At 38.2% G+C, this 27,379-nt stretch overlaps 1 protein-coding gene across 1 annotated transcript in view; it reads left to right on the top strand.

Annotated features, from left to right (window-relative positions):
• Nucleotides 1–27,379, top strand: part of slc15a4 (solute carrier family 15 member 4) — a 64,418-nt gene that overhangs the window by 20,516 nt on the left and 16,523 nt on the right. The window contains exons 7-8 of the mRNA XM_081349343.1: nucleotides 5,856–6,014; nucleotides 18,449–18,607. Coding sequence (XP_081205469.1) covers nucleotides 5,856–6,014; nucleotides 18,449–18,607 — 318 coding nt within the window. The remainder of the gene's footprint in view (nucleotides 1–5,855; nucleotides 6,015–18,448; nucleotides 18,608–27,379) is intronic.

The following is a 27,379-nucleotide window of genomic DNA, read 5'->3' as shown; positions in this document are numbered from 1 at the left end:
CGTCTGAAGTTCTGTATGCAGTTGATGCTTTGCTACGAAGACAACACGTTTTGAGATTGTGTCCACACATAGACGAAAGTTCGAGTCACATGTTGAGAGTGTCGTAGAGTGCCTGTTCGGAGGTTGTAGAAGAAGACACCGTTGACAGGTCGCAGTATCTCATTGTTCAGTTTGACTGCGCCCAGCACTCCAGTCAGTCCCCAGTCCAATTCCAACTCTGCCCAGTGGATTAAACTGAGCTTAGTCAGCCTGACAGTGTGCGCTGTATCCAGACATTGACATATTTCAGACTAAAGCGCTTTTTGAGTGAGATGAGTTTTGGGAGATGCGCTCTGGAGTGTGAGGAAAGTATGAATATTTTTCTCTCCCACCCTGTCTGTCTTTCTTTCTTCGACTCTCCCTGACTCTTTTAAACCACTGTCAAACTCTGCACGGCGAGGGAGAGAAAGGTTTAGACGTTTCTAAGCTGCCTTCAAACTGAATAAATGTGCGTTTGTAGTCATCATGAGGGATTCTTTAAGCAGTAAACTCCCCAAAGTTCAGAACAACTCTAAACAGTCAAAATAATGAGAGACTGGCGTCAAGTGATTTGCTGCATGATTGCAGTTTTCAGGTGTTTACTTCTTGATTTGTTTTCACTGTAATATACTGATACCTGTTTTCTAAGATGACTGATACAACATAAAGTGTAGTCCAAATCGCAGATTATTCAAGCCGACAACCACTCACTTAGGAATATTCACTCTGAATAATGTGTTAAACAAGTTACCATAGTTTAATGTAACCCTTAGAACAAAACATAATTGATGTGATCTTACATGCTGTCAGTTTATGCGGCGTAAACAGTGTGAGGCCGTGCATGTAAACTTGTTCAAATATTCAGTGCTTCAAACTTTTTCAAATCCAGCTTCTAGGTCTTCCTCAAAAGAACTCATTCTAACAGCATGAGATCTTGTAAACACAATATTTTCTGGTTTACTGATAAACCTGTGCACCCCAAGGACCCCTGGAAATTGAGTAAAGCCAATCAATCAGATTTGAGGTTGCAGTTTTGAGAATGCCTTTGCCAATTTTGTGTGCACTAGACAGCGTACCAACATACGGTTCAAGGATAGTCTGATTCATAAGACTAATAACACACCAGAAACTTGAAGACATAAAATGCAAGTGGCTTTTAGTCCATGTTGGTTAGTTTTAAGGTCATCTACAGGGTAGAGTACGCCTAAAAGCTGACAAAGTACAATTCTAGCCCATGTGTACACCTTTTTCTTCTTGGAAATCAGACCAAAATAAATGAATGCATTTATCTTGTTTCCAGGGGCATTTATATTTCTGTCCAAGAAAATGGTCTGTTATTACCTGATAATTTCACTTGCATCTGACATGCAATTGCAAGTACAAGTAGACTAAATAAATACTATTTAAAAAGTTCCCACTTTGGTTGTCTGTATTTAATAGTAAATATATCAACAAAAGAAATGTTCATGCAAATACTAAACTAATTGTCTATAGTTAGGATGGCAACATAAAACAGTTTAAAATGAAAAGATTTTCCACATCAAAGACTTACTGTAAACGTACAGTATTTTGACATCATTCAAGTCAAGTCAAGTCACCTTCATTTATATAGCGCTTTTAACAATATAGATTGTTTCAAAGCAGCTTTACAGTTGTAATAGGAAATTGCAGTAACAGAGATTGTTTTGGCTTTACAGCAGCTCTAGAATAAGGTTATTGTCCAGCTAAAGTTAGTTTTGATTGATTGATTCATTTCTGTTGCAAAGATCATTAGTTATTAACTTAGGGGCCGCTAACACGACATCGTTCTAACAGAAAACCCTCAACGCGCTCCGGCCCGCTCATCTGCACAAACAGTGCCTGGTGTCTCAAGAATTCACTCCCTGAAATAGATTCCAAGGTGCAAGCCTTGTAAAAAAAAAAATGTTCAAAAAATGTTCAAAACAAAACAAAACAAAACAAAAGGTTATCTCTGCGCAAACCCACATGCTTGTCGTTTTATCTGTACAGAGGTAAAGGGAAGAGAAGGAGTGATAGAAGTGGGCAGATGCTAACATGGATAGGTTGTGTTACAGTGTACATGCCCTAATCCTCAAAAACATGAGCAAAACTACTTAAAGAGAAAGTTTGCCCAACAATTTAAATTCTGTCATAATTTGCAAATCCATAGGATAGTTGTTCATCTTCTAAACACAAATGCAGATTTTTTTTTTTTAAATAAAATCAGAGAGATTTCTGTCCCTCCTTTGAAAGTCCATTCCACCATAACTTTGACACATAATCCATGTGAATTGAGCAGTTTAATCCAAGTCTTCAGATGATGAACATATTTAATTTAGGCTTTTATTCACATATAAACTTTAATCAACACACATACATAAAACAGGTCAAATATGGTAAATGGAAGCTCAAACGTGCTTGCTGGACACACAAGAACAAACCTCATTGGCTCTTTTCAGAAGATTTCAGAAGTCTGCTCGATTCATATGAATATCCGTTTGCTTACGTTTTATTCTTTTTGAAGCATCAAAGTTTTTCCGAAATCTCTCAGGTTTTTATTAAAAAACTTAAATTGTGTTTCGAAGATGTATGAAAGTCTTGTGGATTTGGAATGACACAAGGGTGAATAAATGATGATGAATAAGTGATGAATAAATGAGAATTTTCATTTTTAGGTGAACTAACCCTTCTTTAACATTTCAAGCAGCATTTAATAATAAACTAATTAATACATTTCAGCATTTGATTTTAAGGACAATTTTGGGTCACCACTCCATGTCCGATGGGAAAACAATCTGGGTCCTGTAGCAAAATCAACTGAGAACCACTGTTTTAAAACGATGCTCAAGACAATGACCTTAGTATTGCATGACAAAGCCTGAACACGAAGTAAGTCTAGTATGCAGTGCACAATACAGATGTTATCTAATAATAACCATTGCTTTGATGTAGCCAAGAGCGGGGGGTGGGGGACTCATTGGCACACTCTTGCGGAATCAGTATGTGCAAACCACGTTCATATCACACTTTGTGTGTGTGTGTGTTGTAGAGATCAAACTAATGAGAACCTTTGGGACTCATGCTCCCCTTCTTGAGAGAGAAAGAGAGCGTCCCATCCTTTGTACTCCCACTCAATGACACAGACTGACTCATTAATAAACCGCTACCTGATACAAGCATGGTTTAAGGATGCTTACTATGTGTGAATGGATTCTTTCAGTGTGTGTGTGTGAGAGAGAGAGAGAGAGATAACTATTAGTCATAGTGTGTGTACATTAAGATACATGGAGTGGTGAGTGTGTATACCTGTGACATAATGGCTCCCACTAAAGGCACTTATTATATAGATGAGATATCTTGGGAAATTAGTCTTTTAGTGCCCCTCATTAATACCAATGTATAGTAATCACGCAGTTCTTTCTTTTCTGTACCCCTTCGCTCTTTGTTTTTCTTTATTTTTTCAGCCATGCTCAGCTCCACTTGAGTACATTAATACACACAAATGTCACCTTTGGGTACACGCAACATAAAGGTAAATTGCAGGCAATTATTCAAAGAGTCAAGGATGTGTATGAAATGAAATATCAACAAATAATGAAAAATAATTGGAACTTTTATCTGAATCTCTGAAAGATTTGTGACTCATCGTTCTGAATGAAATCTCAGGAGCAGGAAAAACAAAGAGTTGTATCTCTTGAAAGGTATTTATTTTGTTTGTATTGTGACATATAATTGAGGGCATAGATTGGGAAAAATGTCTATTATTTCCTAAAATAATTTAAAATGTAGACTTGTCAGACCCCAGCACACCTTTCTACTTTGCAGAAGGTCTGTCTCAGATTTACCAATACCTTTTCCCCCCGGTTTCCCATCTGAGGGCTTGAAGATCATAGGCATTCATTTATTTATTTTCTTCTCCTCTGGATTCCTTTCTGTCTGGATTGTGTGATTCTTTTTATAATGCAATGAACTTTATATGGTGAAATCCCTGAGTTTTAAATAATATTTTGTTGAAAAACAAGGGCTATATGTAAAGTTATGTGCAAAAGTGTAATTTCAAGTTGAATTGGATATTCACTGAGGAAAAAAGGCAAATAGAATGTTTTTCTATTTATCAAGAATTGATTGAATTGTGAAAATTTGGATTATTTGCTTTTTTCTTTAGTGGTTTTGTCACCGAGCACAGATAAATGTGTGTATATTTATGTGTTTACACACAAGGCTTGTGCCTCTTAACTCAAGTGTATTGAAGCACTTTTAATCTTTGTCTACCCAGTAGCTGAACCCAGCAGGGCTTAGGTGGGTTTTAAAATACCACTGCCAGAACCCCCTCACAACATTTACACAACATTTTCCAAACAGATGGGTGCTTGGCAGTGGCATAGCTCTGAAGCCAACCTTACCCGCAGGCACAGATGATGCCCACACACCTGGACACACTTGTTGTCCTGCACTCAGGAAGCAGTCATTTCCACGGCAAGCTGTGCTGACAACAAAGCTGCAAACACACACTTACGCCACACAGCAGACGATGCCTTGGGGGCAGTTCTACTTCTGTTCAATTTTTGCCAGAAACAAAAGTTGAGTTTTTTTTTTTTCAATCTGGGTTTAGAATCTCTTGGAAGTTGCAGAAGTGAGGACTGTAATCTGCAGCGGGTCACACTTTTAGCCAAAGAGTGTTTTATTCCAGGCATCATTTGTATTCCGATCTAAATCTGACGCCGCAGCCACAGATCAGAGCCGGAACGCTTCTGGTGTTTGGGAGAGGGGTGGAGGAGGGAATGAAAGATGAGAGGGAAGAGAGGAAAAAAAGTCACTGTTTTGTTAACTGAAGCACTTTGTGTTAGTGGCACGCTATGGATGTATCACACCCTGCTATGTTAAGCATATGAAATACAAGGTCATACCCCTTCAAAAATGGAAATATGTGCATGTCTGTGTGATTGGGATCCCATGAGGAGTTATCTGAATAGCACCTGCAACATGGTTATTATTGGATCAAGCTTTTAGATAGACCAGAATGACAATCTCTGCTCCACTCCGATTACCTGCTAAACCCGGCCTGGCATAATTTTTGTGTGCAGGAGATAAGCTGTTTGTGACCTGTGTGAAGCGCTGGCATTGACCTGACACTTAATCCATTAATGGACTGTTCATACTTTTTTCATTCACTGTTACATGCACTTTCCCTCCAGCAGGAACACATGTATCTGATCTAGCACCCTAACACATACATGCTTAACATCTAGTTTTTCAATGACTGCTGCCAATATTTAGAAGGCAGCGCGCTCAATAGTTGATTTATTGCTGATTTATTTGTTGTAATTACTGTATATACACTATCATTCAAATGTTTGGGGTTGGTAAGGACTTTTATCCTTACCAAAGCTGCATTTATTTTAAATTAAATATATATATGTGTGTGTGTGTGTGTGTGTGTGTGTGTGTGTGTGTGTGTGTGTGTGTGTGTGTGTGTGTGTGTGTGTGTGTGTGTGTGTGTGTGTGTGTGTGTGTGTGTGTGTGTGTGTGTGTGTGTGTGTGTGTGTGTGTGTGTGTGTGTGTGTGTGTGTGTGTGTGTGTGTGTGTGTGTGTGTGTGTGTGTGTGTGTGTGTGTGTGTGTGTGTGTGTGTGTGTGTTAAACTTATTCCTGTGATGGTAAAACTGCATTTTCAGCAGCTGCCACTCCAGTCTTCAGTGTCACATGATCCTTCAGAAATCATTCTAATCTGCTGATTTGTTGAAAAAAAACAATCCATACCATTACTGATTCTGAACTGTTATGAGGTATTCATTAGTGATTTTTTAAAATCTTATACCCTCTTTCTTGCCCCTCTCAGGCATTTTAGAGACAAAGAGGCTGGACATTGTCCATACACGAGATCCCATCCCGCAGTCGCTTGGTGGAGTTATATACTATGCAGCTGATCTACCCATATGGTGGCAAGTTCCTCAATACGTTCTCATTGGTGTCAGCGAAATCTTTGCTAGTATTGCAGGTAGGTGGTCCTTTGCAAAACACTTCTGAACACAAACACATAATGATTTTATAGTGTACAAACTGTATATTCTATCCCTAACCCTGAACTACCAAGAAAACTTTACCACTAAGAAAACTTACTGCATTTTTATATTTTCCAAAAAGAAAAAAATCTCTTAGTATGATTTATAAGCTGTTTTTCTTATGGGGACCAAAAAATGCCCCCACAAAAACAAGGATTTTGGATATTGCCAACTTTGGATGGACTTTTCCCCCCATTAACGTAGGGTATGCCTGAGCCACACATACACACAAAGCTCTTACCTTCACAAACAGAGCTTCTAAAGGGACCATATTCTACATTTTTTGTAGTGTTCTTTATTTCATTTATTTATTTTAGAATGTTTAACAAGATTTCTTGCACCAAACATTTGGCACTGAAATGACTGAAATGTTTGCTTCTGTTCTGAAATGTTTAAGACTGCTATATGTAAATGACCATTGTTATAAATAACTAACCTCAGATGTGATCCAGTATGGTTAGGTGTTGAAATGTAAACTTGGACAGTCAAACTTTAATATGTTCATAATTCTGATGTCAGTATGATTTCTAGATTACTCGTTTTTGCTGCAGTATGCCATACATAAACACAATCGATGTATTAAAATGGATGTTTTTCTTGAAATGGCCCTTTTAACATTTAGTGGTTCATGAGGTGATACTGAGCCTGGAAGGACATTTGAGAGATGATGACCATGATAAGAAACGCCTCGGATTTTGATTGTAGAATCAATTTTTGTAAACATCAATTTTAGATGCATATAATGAATAACTTGTCTAGATAACTTGAAGCTTGATTTAACACAAGTGTGTTTTTTTAACACAAGTGTGCTCGGTCTCTTCTGTGCACTGTAGAGTTTTTCCGTAGGATCATTCATCTGTCCTAATGACCATGCTAATCAATGCGTGTCCTTTTAAAAACTGCAGTAAACTTCTCTCTGCCTTGCCTTTGTGTAGTAGCTCTTGTCTGAGCCGTTGCTGAAATTGCTTGCTAAGGAATCCATGGCTGTATCAATCAGGACCGATCGATTGGGGCTTGGCGATACATTATTGCAGTTGCGCAGTTAAGACGGCCAGGGAAAACATCTCGCTCCTGCTGGAATACACTGAGAAAATATCAAGAAAGTCTCTAGCAAGTGGGTTTGAGATTAATGAGAAAATAGATGAAAGGAAACAAAATCCCCTAACACCGTGTTTGAAAGAAGAAAAAAAAAACTGTGTGGGAGCGGCTCCTATTACCACCTTCACTGCTGAGATCTACAGTAATTACAGCAATTTCTGTCATGATGAGAATTGTTAGGAATTTCATTTGGATTTCACTTAACAAATTCGGTTCCTTAATGATTCCATAAAGAATTTGTTTTTGTACACATCGTCACTGTCAGGCGGAAACCTAGTTTTCAGGAAATGGAAAAACACTGTATTTTTTAAATGATAAAACACTGACTACATTTACATATGCAACAATAGCGCTATTATTTATAATAATCAGAGTAAGGTCTTAATGTTTTCATGACATGAGCAGAAGTCTTCACTCCAGTTCACATTGAATTTTCATCATTCTGAATATTCGTTAATAAGTATAATTATACCACACTCAGATAGGCATACAGTATGCATGTTACTGGCCATTGTTTTAATCTACTCACAACAAATTCAAAATACATTTTTATGGACATACACTGCATATTATTCGGCGCTGTCATAAACATCGCAATTCTGGGTTTGCCTTCTCTGCCGTCACGTTCTTTGTGTCTACTGGATGAAGATACAGAGCAGACACTGAGCAGCGAGTTGTGTTGACATAGTTTAGTGTTCTGGAGAAGAGAAAACTTCAGAATAATGTCACATTGTTCATTCATGTAGTAGTGTGAACAACAATGCACCCGTTTACGTCTGAGCACATGCACACTTTGGTCAGAGTGGTAATAATGCAATTACGGTGTCCCTGTTTATTGCGATTAAAATCAGTGTACGCCACATAGTTTAAAGGGATAGTTCACCAAAAAATGAAAATTAGCCCATGATTTACTCACCCTGAAGCCATCCTAGGTGTATATGACATTCTTCTTTCAGAGCCGTTTCGAGCACTTTTATCACGGATGGATGCGCTTTGATGGACTTAATATACTCATTGACTCCCATTATAAAGCTTGGAAGAGCCAGGACATTTTTTTTATTATTACTCCGACTGTATTCGTCTGAAAGAGGAATGCTATATATACCTAGGATGGCTTCAGGGTCAGTAAATCATGGGCTAATTTTCATTTTTGGGTGAACTATCCCTTTAATGCGAATCTGGTTACTACGATTATGAGCTTAATTGCATTAGTTTAATCAAAGTATTGTGTTTACATGAGGTAAACATCCCAAAATTGCCAAAATCCCATTATAATCGCATTGAGGGTGCATGTAAACGCACTGACTGTATCATCAGAGTTGATATTGTGGCTTTATATGGTCAGACACTTGCATGTGTCATTATATTATTAACATTTTATTAAAATCAAGCTCAAATAGAGTTACGAGGTTTTTAACCAGCGAATGTCAGACCTACGTGTTTTGTCCATCATTAGAACGGCCGCATCTGAAGCAGTAAATGCATCGCATTAAGTTTTCTTCAACTTACAGGTTGTTTATTGTAGCTGTATGTGGACGCTCAGTTTTTTCCATCATTTGACAAAAATCTCTTGTTATAAAAGATTAAGTGCTTCTTCGCTCAAGCTATTTAAGACAGTATTGGCTATAACTGGATGGCAAATGCAAGACTAAGACTCTCTGCTCCTCCAATACATAAAATAGTGGTACTTATAAAGTGTTTTAATTTACTTGAGTAAAGACAACACTCTACTTATTCAAACAGTTCTTTATTTACCCTTGCTTTGCAAACAAGCAGAGGCAGTCTAAAATGCATGTGGCACTTCATTCAAGATTGAGGCGGGGTGAAGTTATGAGGTTTTACTGACAGTTTGAGAATCCAAAGGAGTTACGGTTTAGTCACGAGCTCTTTCTAATACTTTTCATTGGTTAAATTAGCAAAACCCAAAGTAGTAATAATTGTAATGATTTATATAAAAAAAAAATGCAATATGGAGATATATAGTTTTATTCCAGACCACGACAAAATGAGAAAGGACTAAAACATTGCTAATTATAATAATTATTACAAATAGTTAACTATTTCTGCCCAACTGACGCCAATTTATAACATTTAAACTGATTCAGTATCATAAAGCTTAAAAATGAAATGCAACAATGGTTTTTGCTTTGATTTGAGTTGGATTTGAGTTTGTGGCTTGACTGACTGACTGATTCAGTGAGTCACTTCAAGATTCATTAGTAAATCATTTTGATTGATTTGTTAAAAAGAACCAGTTCACAAGAATCAATCATTCACACATTGAACTACACTGGTTGTCCTACTCTTTTTCTAGAGGTTTGCAGATTACAGTTATCCATGGCACTTGTCTTATTTGTGTCCGCTGTCTCATCTCTATATTTACCGCTGGTTATGTGCCTGTCTGTGTCCATACACATTTTCACACTGGTTAGCAGTGTTCAACTCTCCCCGAACTTACAGCTGCGTTTATTTCAACCCTTCAGCTTCTCTTCTAAAGTCATGTTCAAAAATGCTTGTTTTCCTCTTAGAAACACACCACACCGGTAATTTTACGCCCATTTCACACACAGAGTACATCAAAGGCTGCACGTCCCCCCTCTTAGCCGTTATGAACCAACAAGACTAATAAGTACATTTGGCAAAGGCAAGGAAACACTTTCCCTTCATGTCGAATTGTAGAGAACACAGTACTGATTACTGGATTTCTCCTCTACCCCCTTAGAAGTGGTGTTTTAAATCAGATTGTCGCTCATGGCTTTTGGTCCTTCAAATAACTGGATGCTTTTTTTAGTCGGTATGACTACAAGGGCTTTCAAGGTCTTTTAAAAGAAGATATTAGCTTCAGAAAATGTTTTACACTGCTGTTTTTTTTCCTCTGGATCTAATTATTCAATAATTTATTCATTATGTCTGTTAAGTAACAGATACTTTGAACCTTTTATGGCAAGGCAATGTCATTTCAGATTGTATAATGTCATGTGGTGTGACTTTTCAAAAACTTAATATATAATTCATAGTGTTTGTTAAAAAAATGTTGACCAATTTGTTTTCTTCAAAACGTTTTTTTTTTTAAATAATGACTTAGATTTAATGCTGGGAACTCATAAATGAGGTGTGTAGGATTCAAATGCAGTATCTTTAATAGTCAAATAACAAAAGTACAAGAAACAAGCTCTGACCATTCTTAATGTAAAGGTTGCTTTAAAGTATTCTAATGTTTCTCTACATCTAAGGTGGTGACACTTTTAGTGTAATGTTTGCATGATGGTAATTTAGTGTTCATTGATGGTTGTGTTGCAGTGCCAATATTAATATATTATTAATTTTAATATAGTGTTCATTTAATGGTACTGTAATGTTGTCAGTGTTAATGTAGTTTCTTTTATGAAATTCTAGACCAGCAAAACAATTTTACACCATTCCAGAAAGGAAAAACTCGTCTTAGTTTTTGTTACACCAACACCAAATTATATTTTTGTAATAATAGCATTTAAATTTCTCTTAAAAGTTGTAAAAAAGTTTTCCAAAACCACATGAAACCAGCATAACTCTAAGAACTTAGAACATAAACTAGATTTTTCAAAGATTGGTCTTTTTATTTTTTTGGACATTCTTTTTTTTTTTTTTTTTTTTTGTCATTGAGCAGGTTGCCAATCCCAAACACTGATGTAATGAATGTATCCTAAATTAAATCCCTGTCTGTACCCCCAAAGGATACTTCTCCCCTTTGAGACCCTTGTCCCTAGAAAAAAAATGTCCCTCAATGTGCACATCTCTTGAATATGATTTCAAACAGGAACACAAAAAGCAGCATTTTACCCTCTTTTTGTTAACACACCAGCCCATTCCAAAAAGTAACAAGAGACATCTTTTGTTTTCCCTTTCTCTTTTTTTCTACTTTCTTGTGGGGATAGTGGCTGTCCCTAACAGTTAACATCTTCATTTTATTCTTTTATCTGCGGACCTGAAAAAATTGAAAGAAAAAAGGCTCAGCGCCGATGGAATAATATGTCCATGGTGGACGTAGTGGCTCCTGATTGAATTTCCAGCAGAATGGGGAGATGGGGAAGGCTAAGTGTAATCTTCCGCTCCTCCATCACATCTCCAGGGGTTCGAGTATTGTGGAAAGCTATAAGACCCTATCTGCAAAGGCGCTTTTTTAAATCTGAAGAGAGCCATCAAGCTATGAAAATCAATACAAGAGGCAGCCCGCCGCTTCCTGATCACAGACAGCTGTGAAATGATAGAGAAATTGGAGAGGTGCGAAGACTGCATCAAAAATATTAAGATTAAAGATGCTGAATAGCATGTCACCCGCTGAAATGAAGATAAATTTTGCTTTTCTCATTTTCTTGAATAATCCTTTTATATTTGAACATGATTAGGAAGATGGCCAATGCCAGAGATGGTTTGATGCAGTGGAAATCATTCTACGAACATCTGTAAAATTGCACGATGTACTGTAGTTGTGCATATGATTGTTCCATGTAAATTTTGGGAATGTACCTTGAAAGAAAATGTAATGTGCTCTGCTCTGAGATGTACAGTATGCTAAAATGCTAATTCTGAAGACTATCCAGAAGCTCAGCTGCAGGACATTTATCCATCAGTTATGAAACAACATCTTGGCTCTATTTTGGTGGGACTCCTCAATTCCGCGGGGCAACCAGACTAAGATTTAATGTGACCGCAGCAGCAGTTAAACACAGGTTTGTGTCTGATAACGTCATGTCTGTGCGGCGGTGTGCCGACACACTTTCGTAGTCAACTCTCTCCATCTCACCCCAGGTCTCCAGTGTCTTAGCCCTCCCATGAAATGCAAATGCCTCCTGATAGCATGGAGGACTCTTAAAATAAAGCCTCAACGCTCCATCCCTACCCCTGGGGAACCTCCAGGAAATTGGATGACAAGAAATGTGACAAATGTCTCTGGAAAGTTCCCTCCTCTGGCCCTATTCTGTTTGAATAAATCCGTTTTAATGGACTCCACTGCCAGCTCGCTTTGTCGTGGGCTGTCAGATGACAGCGGAAGCTGAGTTGATTCTGATTTTTCACATTGTTGTAGACGAACACTTGCACTTACGCACATGCACCACCTGCGGGATACATGTATGAACTCCGGTTGAGGGGACAGACTTTTCAGACTCTTTTTTTTTTCTCTTTTCTCCCCTGGGAATTTGTATTATATATCGTTCTCTCCGAAAAATGTTAAAGGCCAATGTTCTTTCCGAGAAAGAAAAATTGCCCACTGCCTGACTCTGCAGGGGAGAAATAAAACTTGAATATTTCAAGTTAAACTTCTTTTCTTTTTTGAATAATTCAGCTTTGAAGTTAGAAAAGGTCAGGATTTATATCTATTTTTTTCTTCTTGCATGATATTGTGGATGGCCGTATCATTAGACTCCAGTTGCCGTGCTCACGACATTGAGGCACCTTATGGATTACTTTTTTTTTCTGCTCTTAAACCTAGTAGCCCAAGAATAGTTGCCCACTGAAGCTAAGCAGGGTTGAGTCTGGTCAGTACCTGGATGGGAGACCTCCTAAGAAAACTAGGTTGCTGACTAGGTGGCTCCTAATGCCCCAGTACAGGGATGAGGACCTTCGGACGAGACGTTAAAATGAGGCCATGACTCTCAAAATCACTTTCCCTCCACCAACTTGTCGTCGTCCCACGCCCAACACCCTGGCACCAGTTTGTGGTTTGTCCAGAGGTGTCAAAAGTATTCACATTCAGTACTCTGGTAGAAGTATAGATACTAGGGTTTAAAAAGACTTCTGTAGAAGTTGAAGTATCAACTGAAGCTTTTTACTCAAGTAAAAGTATAGGAGTACTTGTTTCAAAACTACTTAAAGTATAAAAGTAATTTAAGGAAAAAAATCTCTCTCTCTCTCTCTCTCTCTCTCTCTCTCTCTCTCTCTCTCTCTCTCTCTCTCTCTCTCTCTCTCTCTCTCTCTCTCTCTCTCTCTCTCTCTCTCTCTCTCTCTCTCTCTCTCTCTCTCTCTCTCTTGCCGCGATGTGCCCCGATTTCGCTCGCGATTTGGCCCACTTTCTCCCTTGCTTACCACATCAACGTTTCCTCGTTTCCAACGTTTCCGCCGCTGCGCAATACCAAATGTGACTACAGCCACTCACAAGTTAGAAAGACACCACAACGGCAATCAGTTTAGCGATGTGTATTCAGGAGGCGGGAGTCAGATCTAAACCGTTTGTGTAATTGGCCAATTTTTTTTTTTTTTTTTTTTTTTTTACGACAAGCCGGACGACAAGCCGGAATGAAAACAAGCCGAAATTAAATAGGAGTAACGAGGCTATTTTTACAATGTAACGAGTAGAAAGTACAGATAATTGCGTCAAAATGTAAGGAGTAGAAGTAAAAAGTCGTCTGAAAAATAATTACTCCAGTAAAGTATAGATACCCCAAATTTCTACTTAAGTAAGGTAACGAAGTATTTGTACTTCGTTACTTGACACCTCTGGGTTTGTCTCTCCTCAGACCACTGTTGGTAAATTCTCACCACTGCTGACCGGGAGCAAGCCGTTTCAGAGATACTCAGACCCAGTCACCTTGCCATAACAATTTGGCCCTTGGCAAATTTGCTCCAATATTTATTTCTACCCATTAAGAATAGTTTTTTTGCTTACCATCTAATTTACCCAGATCTTAATATGTGGCCTTAGGGGGATTATCATCAATATTTGCTTCACCTGTGACTGGTCATAATGTTTTGGCTCATCAGTGTGTGTATACTGTATATACAGAACTTTCCCCTCCCATCAACACTTTTATGGGATTGCGGTTTTACGCAAATTTGCCGTTAATTAATAATGTACTGTAAATCAAACCATTTTAGGAAAAAAAAGAGAAACTCATAACATTTTTCGTAGTCTTGATTGATTTTGAACAGTTACTGTTGTTTTAAGTGTTTCTTGAGCCCAGCGCTTCTCAAACATTTGATTGCTGTCGTCAGACAGCCTCCATGGCACAAACAGCACTTAGAAAAGGTCAACCATGCCTGCAGACAGCTATAAACACTGTAATAGAGCAGCCGCATTCCTTCATCTCCCTCTCTTTCACTTTTTTTCTCTCTTTGCCCCTCCTGCCTCCATGCCTCCTAATGTGCATTTGTTTCAGAGCAGCGAGAGCGTGGGATTGTGGGATGGGAATAGATGATCTCTTTTGCTCTGTTTTGTGGAATCCCTCCCTTTTCTTTTTAGCTGTTTTATCCCTGTGCTCTCTCTCTCTTACTATCTGTCCATCTATCAGAGAAGATTCATGGCCTAACCAGGCTCAGTAAACGAGTCTGACAGTTGTGCCCACAAGCCATAATTTTAAAAATGACAAGTTTGAGGCGCCATGAAATTATCAATGTCAGCCAGCAGGCAGCCACCACTCAGGGTTAAAAAGAGATTTGATCTTCTCTTTCTCTTCTTCTGCGTCCTTTCTACATCCCCTGACTTTCCTGAACTACTTAATCTTTTCTCTCCACCACTCAGCATCCTCCATATACTGCTTTTCTTTTTTACCTCTCTCTTTTTTTCTTGGTGTCTTTCTGTAAATATTTAGGGATGTGTGCTGATTTTGGAAGTTGAGTAGGTGTTTCTGAGTCATTCTGCTGCCAGACCTTCATCAATGCTACAGATGTATGGACACACACTCACCTCCAGATATGTTTTAGCAATTTAATCTAAATTTTTGGCTGATGCATCTAAAAAGGCTTTCTTGTCTGCTTTGATGATGGATGTTAGCAATGTAGGGATGCCATTTTAAAATCTAATGCAGGAATAAATGATCAATTAATTAATTCAAATGTAGATAAATAACAAACTGACAAATAAATAGATGCATATAAAATCTATTTTAAAATAGACATGTAAAACGAATTTATTTCAAAAAGCATTTTTAAATATAGAAATAAAAGGTTTTATTAGGTAATAAGCAATATGTGTAATGTGTAAGCAATAAGGTACGAGAGGCTGTGCTGTATCGTGAATAAGTAACGGCTGAAGGGCGTTGTTAGGCACGATACGACGCGAAGCGGAGTGCCTGCAACCCGTTACTTATTCACGATACAGCACTTGCCTCGAGTACCTTATTGCTTTTATAAAACGGTTACCACACAATATTAAAGTAAAAAAAAATTTATTAGTGCAACTTTCATGAAGTTAAATCAATACAAGCATTCCTTCCGCTAGAAAAAAATAGTCCCTGTCCGTGAACAACAACGTTCCAGTGTGTAATATGCATGAAAGCTCAAATAAAAACAAACCGTTCTCAAACTTTGTCTCATTCTTTTTATTTTTTACAACACAATATTTGTGAAATTTCCTCACACAAATAGGTATAGCTTATCTCTCAGCATGAGAAAACGTTTATTTTTTTGTTTATTCCGTTATTTTCTCTCTGCACTAAACTAAATATTTACATAGCCTAAATAAAAACACAAGGGCACATATTTTGATAGATAACAGTTAGGTTTTCAATCTATTTTATTAATGTTATTAATTTAGTTGCTAAAATGTTGCCTAACAAGAGCTACTTTTTTATTGTTGTTTATTTAAATTTATTTGAACATCTTCGTTTATTGTGCACGCATTAAATATTTGTCTCATTTCAATCGGCTCCACTGTGGTGATATTTAACGCGGTTCTCTTTAGTTGGGGCTCAGCACTGTCAGCAGTGTTTTCTGTTGCAGCAAGAATGTCGCTCCAGTGCTTTCTTTGTTTTAAGTTTGGCCTCCAGTAGCTCTGTAGTGAACTTTCACACTTATGTCCACTCACAGACATAATTTCCCTCGATTCGAGACCAGCATCGGACAATCTCTGCACCATGGTGCTGCGAAGGCAGTGATTTGTGTAAACCTTGGAGGTGCTGCTGCTTTACAAATTCTCGGCAACATTGTTGCGAGGTAGTTCACACCCAAAGGCTCTCTTGTGTACCTGCAACAGTCAAAAACGAGAAAAAACTTAACAAGATTTAACACAAATTATAAATAGCTAATGTGATTTATGTGCCGCTGCGTGATCTACGTACCAAACACATTTAGAGAGGTTTTGCTTTTTGGGGTGAAGGTAAAAAGCAGGGGGGTTAGTCCTTCAGGTGTGTTGGGATTAAGCGCATCGGACAGTTTTATGGTGCTGAAATCTTTGTGGAAATCGGTGTGTGATACTCCGTTTTATCACGACCCTCTCTTCTCATTGTCTCGACTCCAACAAAAACATTATTGGATGAGGTGAATTCGCTGTCTCTCATCAGACACCAGGACAAACTCAAAGGTGGATCATTCAGGAATCTGTTCAGACCCGCACGTAACGCTACATAGCTACTGATCCCATATTTTTCGCCTTTGGAGCTTCTGACAGTTCCGTAGAAGTCACGGAGAAGTGCGTTGAGTTCCGTCTTGGTGATATGTTTAAAATCAATGCTGCAACCCTTTTCACTACACCAGTCACCGAAGCATTTCACTGCCCATTGGGTTTTCTGCACGGTATTTTTTTCATTACGAGTCTTCTCGAATGTATCAATGTTACATTTCAGCACTTCAGCATGACGGTTCATATTTGTAGAAGTCTCTCCAAATTGTTCCTCAAACCACTCATCCATCGTCATGCCACCTAGTAAATCGAAATTTACTTTAAACATTTTAGCCTTTTTAATTCTTACGTTTTTTTTCTATGTTTATGTTGATATGTGTGGTTGCTAAGGGCTCAGTGATAAATAGAACCGTTGGGTGAAGCGGTCATAGCCGTGTTTTATCGTGAATAAAGCACAGCTATTGACCAATCAGAATCAAGGATTGGAACTAACCATTTTATAAATATATATACTCACCAAGTTGTCATGAAACTATAGATGGCGCAGGCTGATGGCTCCTTAAGTATCGTTAATGGCACAATCCAATTGGTTCCTGTCGCGTCTGCAGCCAATGAGCTTTCTGATCAACATTTAAATAGCTGATTAGCGTTTACCATTGCAGTTTGCAGCGCGCTTTCAGATTTCCTCTGAAACACTCCACCTTCCCCAGCTCCACCTTTATAGATCTGCTATGGTTAATTTTTTATATGCCATTTGTGCAGAATCAGTATGATTTACATTTTCACAGCAGTGTGTCTGGGAATGTATTGACAGCATCAAGTTCCTGCACTTGCTCTGCAGCAGCAGTAGCTGCAGTAATCTACAACAACAGCAATAATCAATAGCAGCAGCGATGTCAGCAGCCGCTGCCAAGACCAAATACATTACCATTGTCATATCTATTACCATGCTAAAAAATCTTCAGAGTTGGCATATGTATGTGTGTGTGTGTATATATATATATATATATATATATATATATATATATATATATATATATATATATATATATATATATATATACACACATATACACATATATATATATATATATATATATACACACATATATACATACATACATACATACATATATATATATATATATATATATATATATATATATATATATATATATGTATGTATGTATGTATGTATGTATGTATATATGTGTGTATATATATATATATATATATATATATATATGTATATGTGTGTATATATATATATATATATATATATATATATATATATATATATATATATATATATATTACAAATACATACATGCATACATTTAATATGGTTTAATAGCGCTTGAATAAATAATAGCATGATCATATACTGTAGTGCAGCCAAAGGATGAAAGAAAAAAAATAGATGCTGCGTTAATTGCTTCAATATTTTATATATATGTATGACAACTCTCTGAAGATTTTTAGCATGGTAATAATGGACATGATAATGTTAATATCTTTTTTATCAAACCATTTATTGTTAAATTATTTTTTATTTTTAAGTAGAACATGCACATATATTGCAGCCTCTTTTAATACAAACACTCCTCATTTCTATGCAAATAAGGCTCATTAAGATCACGTCTTATTCACAAAAGTCAGAACTCTTTGGCTGCAAGTTGATACAACAGTATAGAAAGTGTATGAGAATAAACAGCAAATCATTCTTAGTGAATTCCCATGTGTCTTTGTGAGCACTTGTATCTACATGCAGCGAGCCTGTAACAAATGAAACCGCTGTTGCATGTCATTTTTTTAACCATGATCTTTTCCACAAGACTATGTTTTTTCTGTGTATGTGGACATGTAGAGTGCCTTGGATACTTTTGAGGTTCTGATCATGTATTTCGAAGCAAACTTCAGACTTTCATCATTGGTTTTTGCATCTTCTTGTGTTTGTAGGTCTGGAGTTCGCCTACTCCGCAGCCCCGCGCTCCATGCAGAGCGCTATAATGGGCCTGTTCTTCTTCTTCTCCGGCATCGGCTCCTTTGTGGGATCTGGACTTCTTGCTATCGTCTCTCTCAAAGCCATCGGCTGGATGTCCTCGCATAAAGACTTTGGTAAGACTTGTGTGAGTGTGTTAGAATGTAGAAGAAGATATGTGAATAGCACTGCATAAGGTCTGGGATGAAACAGATGCAGCTTGCCTAGCTTTTGATAAGTCTGTCTGTTGGAATAAGTGTGTGCATGAATATAAATGTGAGTGTGTGAGGGTCAGGCTTTGCCTGCATTGAGGGGACCATATGTTCTTATAATGATCATAAAACCTAAAATTAGCTACAGTGGAGACCTGTGAGGAAAAGGGCTTGATAAGCATACTTAATTATGACTTAATGAAAATGTAAAGGTTTGTGAAAAGGTCCAAGGGTACATAACATTTATTTAGCTCAGTATAAACTCAATTGAACTCAATATTAAAGGGACAGTTCACCCAAAAATGAAAATTAGAAGCCATTGAAGGTGTATACTGTATGACATTCTTCTTTCAGACGAATACAATCAGAGTTATATTAAAAAATGTCCTGGCTCTTCCAAGCTTTATAATGGCAGTGAATGGCTGTATGTCTTTGGAAGTGCATCAAAGCGCATCTATTCATGATTAAAGGGCTCAGGGGGGTTTAAAAAGGCCTTCTGAAGTGAACAACGTAATGACCGCAACGGACGACATAATGACCGCAATTGACGCCTCTTGCGGTTCGTCATTACGTTGTCCGTCAAGTTCAAGTGTTACTCTTTTGGCGTAAATCGATGCGTACGGCCATCTGCTGGAAGCTAGTTATTTTAGTCGATATAGTTTTAAACATGGATATTTTTCTGACACGAATGCATCGCTTCACTTCAGCAGGCCTTTATTAACCCCCCAGAGCCGTGTGGAGCACTTTTATCATGAATAGATGCGCTTTGATGGACTTCCAAAGTCATCCAGCCATTCACTGCCATTATAAAGCTTGGAAGAGCCAAGACATTTTTAATATAACTCTGATTGTATTCGTCTGAAAGAAGAATGTCATATACATCTGGGATGGATTCAGGGTGAGTTAATCATGGGCTAATTTTCATTTTTGGGTGAACTATCCCTTTAAGTCCTATTTTAACAGCTTGCATTTTTAAGAAACACAGCTTTTATGCAATTATCATTTGTAAGCTGATTGATGTAAAATATCCTGAAAATCAATGACTTTTATGTTCCATCTTGATGAATGAAATCAATGATGAAAGATGGTCCCTGATCAGCATTCTGTGTAAATGCGATTTATTGTAATTATGCCAAGGGGAAGAAAGGTCGTACCTTTCTGCTCACGGTTGTGTCAGAGATGAAGTGACGAGGTGAGCACATGTGCTTGATGGATGATGTGTGTTTTATGAGTGCGTGTCCACGTACCAAGGCTTGAGCGTAGTCATTAGTAGTCAGCTGAACCCAAGAGGTGAGTTCCCATTTGCCCACTGTTTATGTGTGTGTGTGTGTGTGTGTGTGTGTGTGTGTGTGTGTGTGTGTGTGTGTGTGCATTTGTTTATTTGTGTATCCTGCCCCCCCCCCCCCAAAAGCTTAGTATTTTGTTGGTTTTTTGAATGATTGATGACACATATTATGAAGAATCAGATACATAGTATCAGCATACAGATTTTTATTTTTTTTTACATTTATTTCTGCTTCCATCTGTTTAGAAGGCGATTCTAAACTAGTTCACACTGCGGTTATTCTGATATACAGTGAAATATACATTATTAACTGAAAATATTGCTTAGCCTGCCGTGATGCTACTTTTTCATCTTCAAATAGGGTTTAGATTCTGAAACTTTATTATGCATGGAGATAAAATATGAAAGTAAAATAATGGTAAGTGTTTTTGAAACAAAAAAGCTTGTTGAATTGTATGTTTAGGGCTTGCATTTTTATGGGCTGAAATTCAACATAGTTATATATTTAAACTGATTATTTCAATTCAAAACATTTCACACAGATTTTCATTATTAAAAATTCAATAATCCATATTCACCTTTCAGATTTTATCTTCCAAAATGTTCATTCTGTTTAAAAATACAATCTATAATATTCAACAGGCAATTTTGTTTTACAAATTCGCTTCCACAAACTCAGTGGTTCAAATTCGACAGAAAATTCAACATTTGACATCCAGAAACGGCAGGAATGTCAGTAGATTGCTGATTGATAATCTCCATTTGTTAGTCGACCTCACCAGCAGGGGGTGCAAGCTGTTGTTTACGAAGACTAGAGCAACGGGTTGAGAGAGCCATTCTTTCATAAAAACAGATTTACAGAAATGGAGCAAGCGGTAAGTATTTGTGATGATTATCAGGGCCAGTATACACATGGAAAGGCTGATAAAGACACAAAAGCTGTGTTTACGTCTTTACGGTTACCTTTTTACATGTAAGTAGCTTTCTCTACCTTTAATGAGATTATAGTGTTATTCCCCGATGCTGACGTACAAATCAAATGTTAAATCTGAGGTTGTAGATGCACATTTCTCTCGGTTGTTTAGTTTCCTTAACTTAATATCATGGCAATGCATAGTAGTGCATTCAACAAGCTTTTTTGTTTCAAAAACATTTGCCATTATTTTATTTCCATATTGAAATCAAAATGGACCCATGATTTTTTTATTTATTATTGTCCCTGGTATTGATGTGTATTAATCGTCAATACATGATGTCATTTTGTATAAACATTTTATTCATATTCTTTTATTAAAATGTAATAATATAGTAGCTCTGAAAGGTGAAAAAGAAATATCAACCAACCAATATCAACCACCCACTTTTCAGCATCCAACTAAATCAAGTCCTGTCCTACACTTTCCGCTGAATAGTCTGTTACTCATAAATTTCACATTATGTTACGTTACATGCTGTTTTCTGTTGTCTTGGCAAATTTGAGTAAACCCAACTCTTGAAGTGGAGAAAGAGAGCCGTAACTGAGTGTCGGGTCTGGTATTATGAATGTGCATGCTAATTGATGGTCATGTCAGGCTTACACCAGAATCGGTTTGTAAATCTGTCACAGCGAGGACGATGAATGGCACAAAGGAGACAGTAGATGGATGTGATTTCCATCGCAATGACAGTTCAATGGTCCAGATGCACTCCCACCCATTCTGTGTATCTGAGGCAAATGAACAATTTACCCACAAACTACTTCCGCACCCATTAATACAGCACACCCAGACAGGTGTGAGGCATTTCTGCTAATGGCAGCAGTGAGAGTGCATGTACTTCAAATCTGTCCCTCTTTGCTCTTTTTGTTTGGCAAGGATCACTGGGATATTAGAGTGGGCCTTAATATAAATTATATGACACATTGCTTTTTTTTTGCTTTTTCTTTCATGCGACTTTTAGTGATTGGACAGGAAACGATGAGAAGTGGAAGAAACAGAATTGACTGTGAAAGAACAGTCAGACTCAAACCTGCAATGTCCACATTTTATAATATGAATAAATGCTACATTCATGCCATTTCATAATTACCGTAATTTTGAGATGACAACACGTGACGTGACGTTCTACATTTTTATGACAAGTTGGAGCTCTCAGAAAATTCCCACTGTACAAGTTGTAATCACAAGTTCTACGAGTGATACGTTCTCCGGTAGTTACGACATACCGTGAATGGCTACATTCATACAGCAGCAGAATATGGTTGTCAGTCCTGTATTTGAGTCCTTAATACGGTCACATTCGAACACAGTTGAGTTATTTGCTGTAGTGACAACTGCATTCAATGACTGAACTCATACCTGTAAATTTTCAGGACTCACAACCGCATTGTGTGACCCACGCTGTGTGAAATGCACCAGATTGGAAAACTAGTTTTGCCCTATCATACACCCGGCTGGTAGCCTGGCTAACTTCAGACCTCGTCTCATTGAGACGTGGTCTGGGAACCACATGTTAATTTTCTCGTATTTGAGGCGTGGTTTACGAATGCCCAGAGCTGTTTATTGGGCGCTACGAATGTCTATCAAATGCGCCTGTACGTAGCTCATCTACGCTTCTAGCCAATCATTTCAATTATACCAGATGACGTATGTAGAGCGACAGAAATTCGACGAGGAAGAAGACGAAATAAACTTGCGTTCTAAACTACTTAGAACACTATCCAAGGCTGCATTGAAAGGTAACTTCGCGTCTGATGCCATGTTGGATCCATAGATATAAACAAACTGCTTCTGTGTGTCGCATAGACATTGTCATCGTTTTGCTGCTCCCTCCCCGTTCTGTGATTGGTCCCCTCGCTGCGGCGAAAATCTGGTCCATGGAATCCAGGCTGCCTAGAAGCGTGAATAAAATCGCGCTGCGCGCAAGGCGGCATAAGGAAACCCAGGCTACCCGGCCGGCGCCAGGATTTTTGCAAGTGTCTTTTGCTAGTTTCAGCCCGATGCAGTTATCATTTTCATGTCCTGCGACACGTTGTAGCAAATGCATTTGCGCCCATTTGTGCGCAAAAACTGGTCTGAAAAACGAGGTGTGTTCTCTTCACTGTTGGTGCGTTGCTATTTTGAGGCAACTGAAATAGACTGCGAAAATAGTTTTTTTTTTTGTTATTTAAAGAGAGTGTTAGTAATATGCACCTATAGGCGGGTCCACAATGCGCGTACACTCTGCTTATTAGACACACAGCAGCAGCACACAAACATGCCAAATATAAAAAAATAAAAGGATTACAATGTGAAAGATAAATATTGTGTATGTAAAGATATGGTGGAATCCGGCTTGTCCCATAGATCAGTGGTTCCCAACCTTTTTTTGTCTGAGACCCCCCTTTTCCCAAGAAAATATTTTAGGGCCCCCCTTCACATTTAATGATATTATTGCTCTTGTAAACTTGCAGCAAGGATGACAGAATATGTTGTTTTCAAGCAAACGGTATGTTTACTATAACCAGATATGTTTATGCACAAATAATAGCCTATAATATTGAAAATACAATAACAAAAACATCAGTAGGCACTTTGTAATTTAAAAACGTAAGCCTAGGAGTAGCCGATAAAGTGGCCCTATTTAAAAATGCAATAACAAAAATATTCACACTGGTGTGTAGGTAAAAAAAAAAAAAAAAAAAAAGTATATAGGCTATTACAAAATGACTGCTGTCTGGGAACTCAATACTTGCATGTTATTTGTGAGGCTTTATCAATGTGAGGCTTTATTCTTGACGCTTTTGGCGCTATAACGAGCGATAATAAACTTGCGTTTATAATAATGCGTCTTTCGGAAGAACATTGTAGCCGGAACTACTTCTCTCTGTGTACGTCTATGACGAGTCACGCAGGTACTGGGCTACTCCGGCAGCGATCCGAACCAGTGTGAAATAGTCCCAATGTAAACACTTATTATAGGTGTACCATAGTGGTTCAGGATAAGACAAAAACACGGATTGGAAAATGGATTCATGATGAACTCGCTCATAATATACATTTTGTAAATTTTGAACAGAAAAAAGTTAAGGACTTGTATTTAATGCTCATTGCCCAAAACTATTCAAAATACTACGCGACCCCCCACAGAGCTCGCTGAGGCCCCCTTGTGGGCCGCGACCCCCCTGTTGGGAACCACTGCCATAGATGGTCTGCTTGCACGCTTTAACCTTGCGCACGAGCAGATCTGTTTGCTCTCTGGAGATGCATTTAGTCTCTCCGCTTGCAAATTCCACCATGTAAAAAGCGAATCTGCCATGGCGTGAGCGCAATTGTCTTTTAAAGGGAATGGGAAATTACACTCTGATTGTTTTTTTGCACGTTATGCACAAAACACACCCTTTACTCATTAAGAGAATGGGAACAACCCTTTTAGACCATGCGCCGGGTTCGCCGACCATTTTTCCCGTCGTAAAACTAGCAAAAGTGGATTTGGACACGCCCTAAGTGCACTTGCGCCATGTGCTTTAGACCATGTGCTTAGATCGTTAAAAATAGGGCCTGTTGTCTGTCATCTCATACATTACAAGAGAGCCGCTCTACGCTGCACAGCACGTGTCTATATTGCGTGTTGTGGGTTTTCCTGTGTGGTTTCTTTTTTGGTAACTTAAAGCGACGGAGATAAGAGCTTTGTGTCATCTGAAGGTTTAAGATCCAGTCACTGTTCTCCACCGGAGATGCTCCTTTATAAAAACATGCTGTGTTGATTGGTTGACACGTGATTGGGTGTCTTTTGCTAAAGCATCTAGCCAAACCATTCTAACACCACATTGTTTCAAACTTTACACGTTTACCACTGCAATATGGGGTTAACACAGCTCTGGGACTAACACTGGAGCAGGGTTTCATAACCCCGGGTAAAAAAAAAGTTTGATAGTCACCTCGTTTAGCCAGCATGTGTTAGCTGCTAGACTCCAACATAGTCAAATTCTTTCTATCTGCTCTCTCTTCCCCAAACAGAAGAAGAAAAGACTCCTGCAGACTATCACACACTTGTGAAATCTGAATTAGATGCCCAGGATGACTTTGTGTCTGAACAACAGGAGAAGATCGGTCCGGGTTTCATGTTGTTGTTTTTTTTTTTTTTGGCCAGCAGCATAATGTTATTCTTTATCTCTGCTGGTTACTCCATTACTGTTCTCTCTCCCTGGTTCATGTGGTGTTGGACTCTGCAGGAAATGAAGAGAGAGAGGGAATTATGCAGCATTGAGTAGAGAACTTTCAAAGTATGTACACACAGACGCCATCCAAGCCTGTGGCGCGCCTGTGGATGCATATACAGACTCCAACTTTTATAGGATCGGACGCCCAGGTATTAATCACTAGCTGCAGGGCCAGATTACCCAGCATTCAGCTCTGTAACACACTCTCTAGCACTTATTTTCACAAATTTGAGCTTCTTCCCAGAATACCATTTAACAGATCAAACCTACCTCTCAGGTTGCATGCGAGGGTAAGTTCAGCATGCTCTCTTACTTAAAATCCTACAACACTTGATGATAACCTTTGTAAAAGTGGAGGCAGTCGTCCCACAGGGCTATTGGCTACCGCTCACACAACGTTACTGGATCTCTTATCGCACTGATCACCAGAGAGCTTCCATGGTCCCCATAGGCTAGCAGGTGTGAATCTGCAGCTCGTTGGACATCCATGCTTATCTTTTGCTGCATTTGGCATGGTAAAGGAAAGGCACTCCACTTTTTTTCAGTAGTAGTTTTTTTTCTCTTTTTTTTTTTTTTTCTCTTTTTTTGTAGTGTCGGTATTTACCTTACATACCATGCTGACACAGTTCTAGCTGTTAGACAGTTTGCACGATGAGACTCTTTTGGAGATGTTTTATTTTTTAATTCATGCTTTTTTCATGCCTCACAACTTGTGCTGCTTTCTTTGAGTGTCTCGCACCATGTTTTTTAAAATTTGAAGTTGAAATAATTTTTTAAAAACAAATCTCAAGACCCTTTTGTTCTGTCCCATTCTGTTGTTCTCCTTCTGTAAAATTCCCTGAAAAAAAACCCTAATCTGATTGGGGTCAAGTGAATATGAAACCAGCATAGCAATAGAGAGCTTCCTAAAGATCAATGAATCAACTAGCCATTGATGTAAACCATCATTCATTTTGATAATGAGCTTTTTCCAAATCTGTCTCTTCCCAAATAGTCCTAAGTTTTGCATAGGAAAACACTACTTGTTTTCGTTTTCTTCAGAAATGTAAAATCTAGTTACTTATAGACCATTTGGGAGCAGACGTCACAGTTACGTAACTGCAGTTGCAAGTGACAAGTGGATGAAAACAGGTGAGATCCACGGAATAGATAAATAAATGTGGTGTTGTGCCTTAGGATGTCAGAATCGGAATGTAAAAAAAGAGATGGTCTTCATTTTTACAGAATACCGGCACTGAAGGCGACCTCTTAAGCTAAACTCAGACGTTTATGGTTGCAAGCTATTAAATGGATTGACTGGACTGATGAAACCTGTGATTATTAGTCTACTTAATGCATGAATTTGATGTATGCTACAGATCTACATAATATCCACATACAGTTCATAGGGGGCATAATGTATTAGCACTACAGTTACAGCATGATATAACATTTAAAAGAATTGTCTCACAATTATATTTGTTTTTCTCGTAATTGCGAGTTCATATCTATATACAGTGGTGGTCAGAATTAATGGCACCCCTGGTAAATATGATCAAAAATGGCTGTAAAAAATAAATCTGCATTGTTTATCCTTTTGATCTTTCAAAAAATTCGCAAAAATCTAACCTTTCATTGAAGTAAAAGAATTGAAAGTGGGGGGTAAATCACATTATAAAATAAATGCTTTTCTCCAAAACACGCTGGCCATAATTATTGGCTCCCTGTTATTAAAGGGACAATATGTATCTTTTTAGGTATTTTATTATCTAAAATCAATATTTTTATTCATAAATATGTCCTTAATGGTGTCCAAATACCTCTGCCAATGATCTGACTTGTCCTCGTAAACAAAGAATTTATGATCTTTATATACATAGGACGGGTAGGTCCCATAGACAGTAAAAGAAATGGACACAGCGACCCCATTGGATTCAACGGAGACAAAGTGAAGCCAATTAGAAACTCTTACTTCCTGGGGGTCCAGCGTACTGCGCAGACTCAAACTGAGCTCGACGACGTAGATGTGACGTGAGCAAACCGTCTGTCTTCTAGTGGCTGTGCCAAGAGAAATCTGAATCATTCCCTTCCGAAACTCGCAGAGACGGAGAGTGTGAGTAGGAGCTGTCCATGATCTTGGAGCAGGAGAAACTTTTAGTAGGTGTTCTGATTAATTACTTTGTCATTTTGCCTCGACGTCCCCCCGATTGCCCGCGAGCTTCTCCTCCTGTCCATACGGTAATTTCCTACTGTG

This window comes from Scardinius erythrophthalmus (assembly GCF_964197995.2).
Source record: "Scardinius erythrophthalmus genome assembly, chromosome: 20".
NCBI classification, from domain to species: Eukaryota; Metazoa; Chordata; class Actinopteri; order Cypriniformes; family Leuciscidae; genus Scardinius; species Scardinius erythrophthalmus.
Note: the sequence above shows the minus strand (reverse complement) of the source record. Positions and strands in the feature narration are given on the sequence as shown.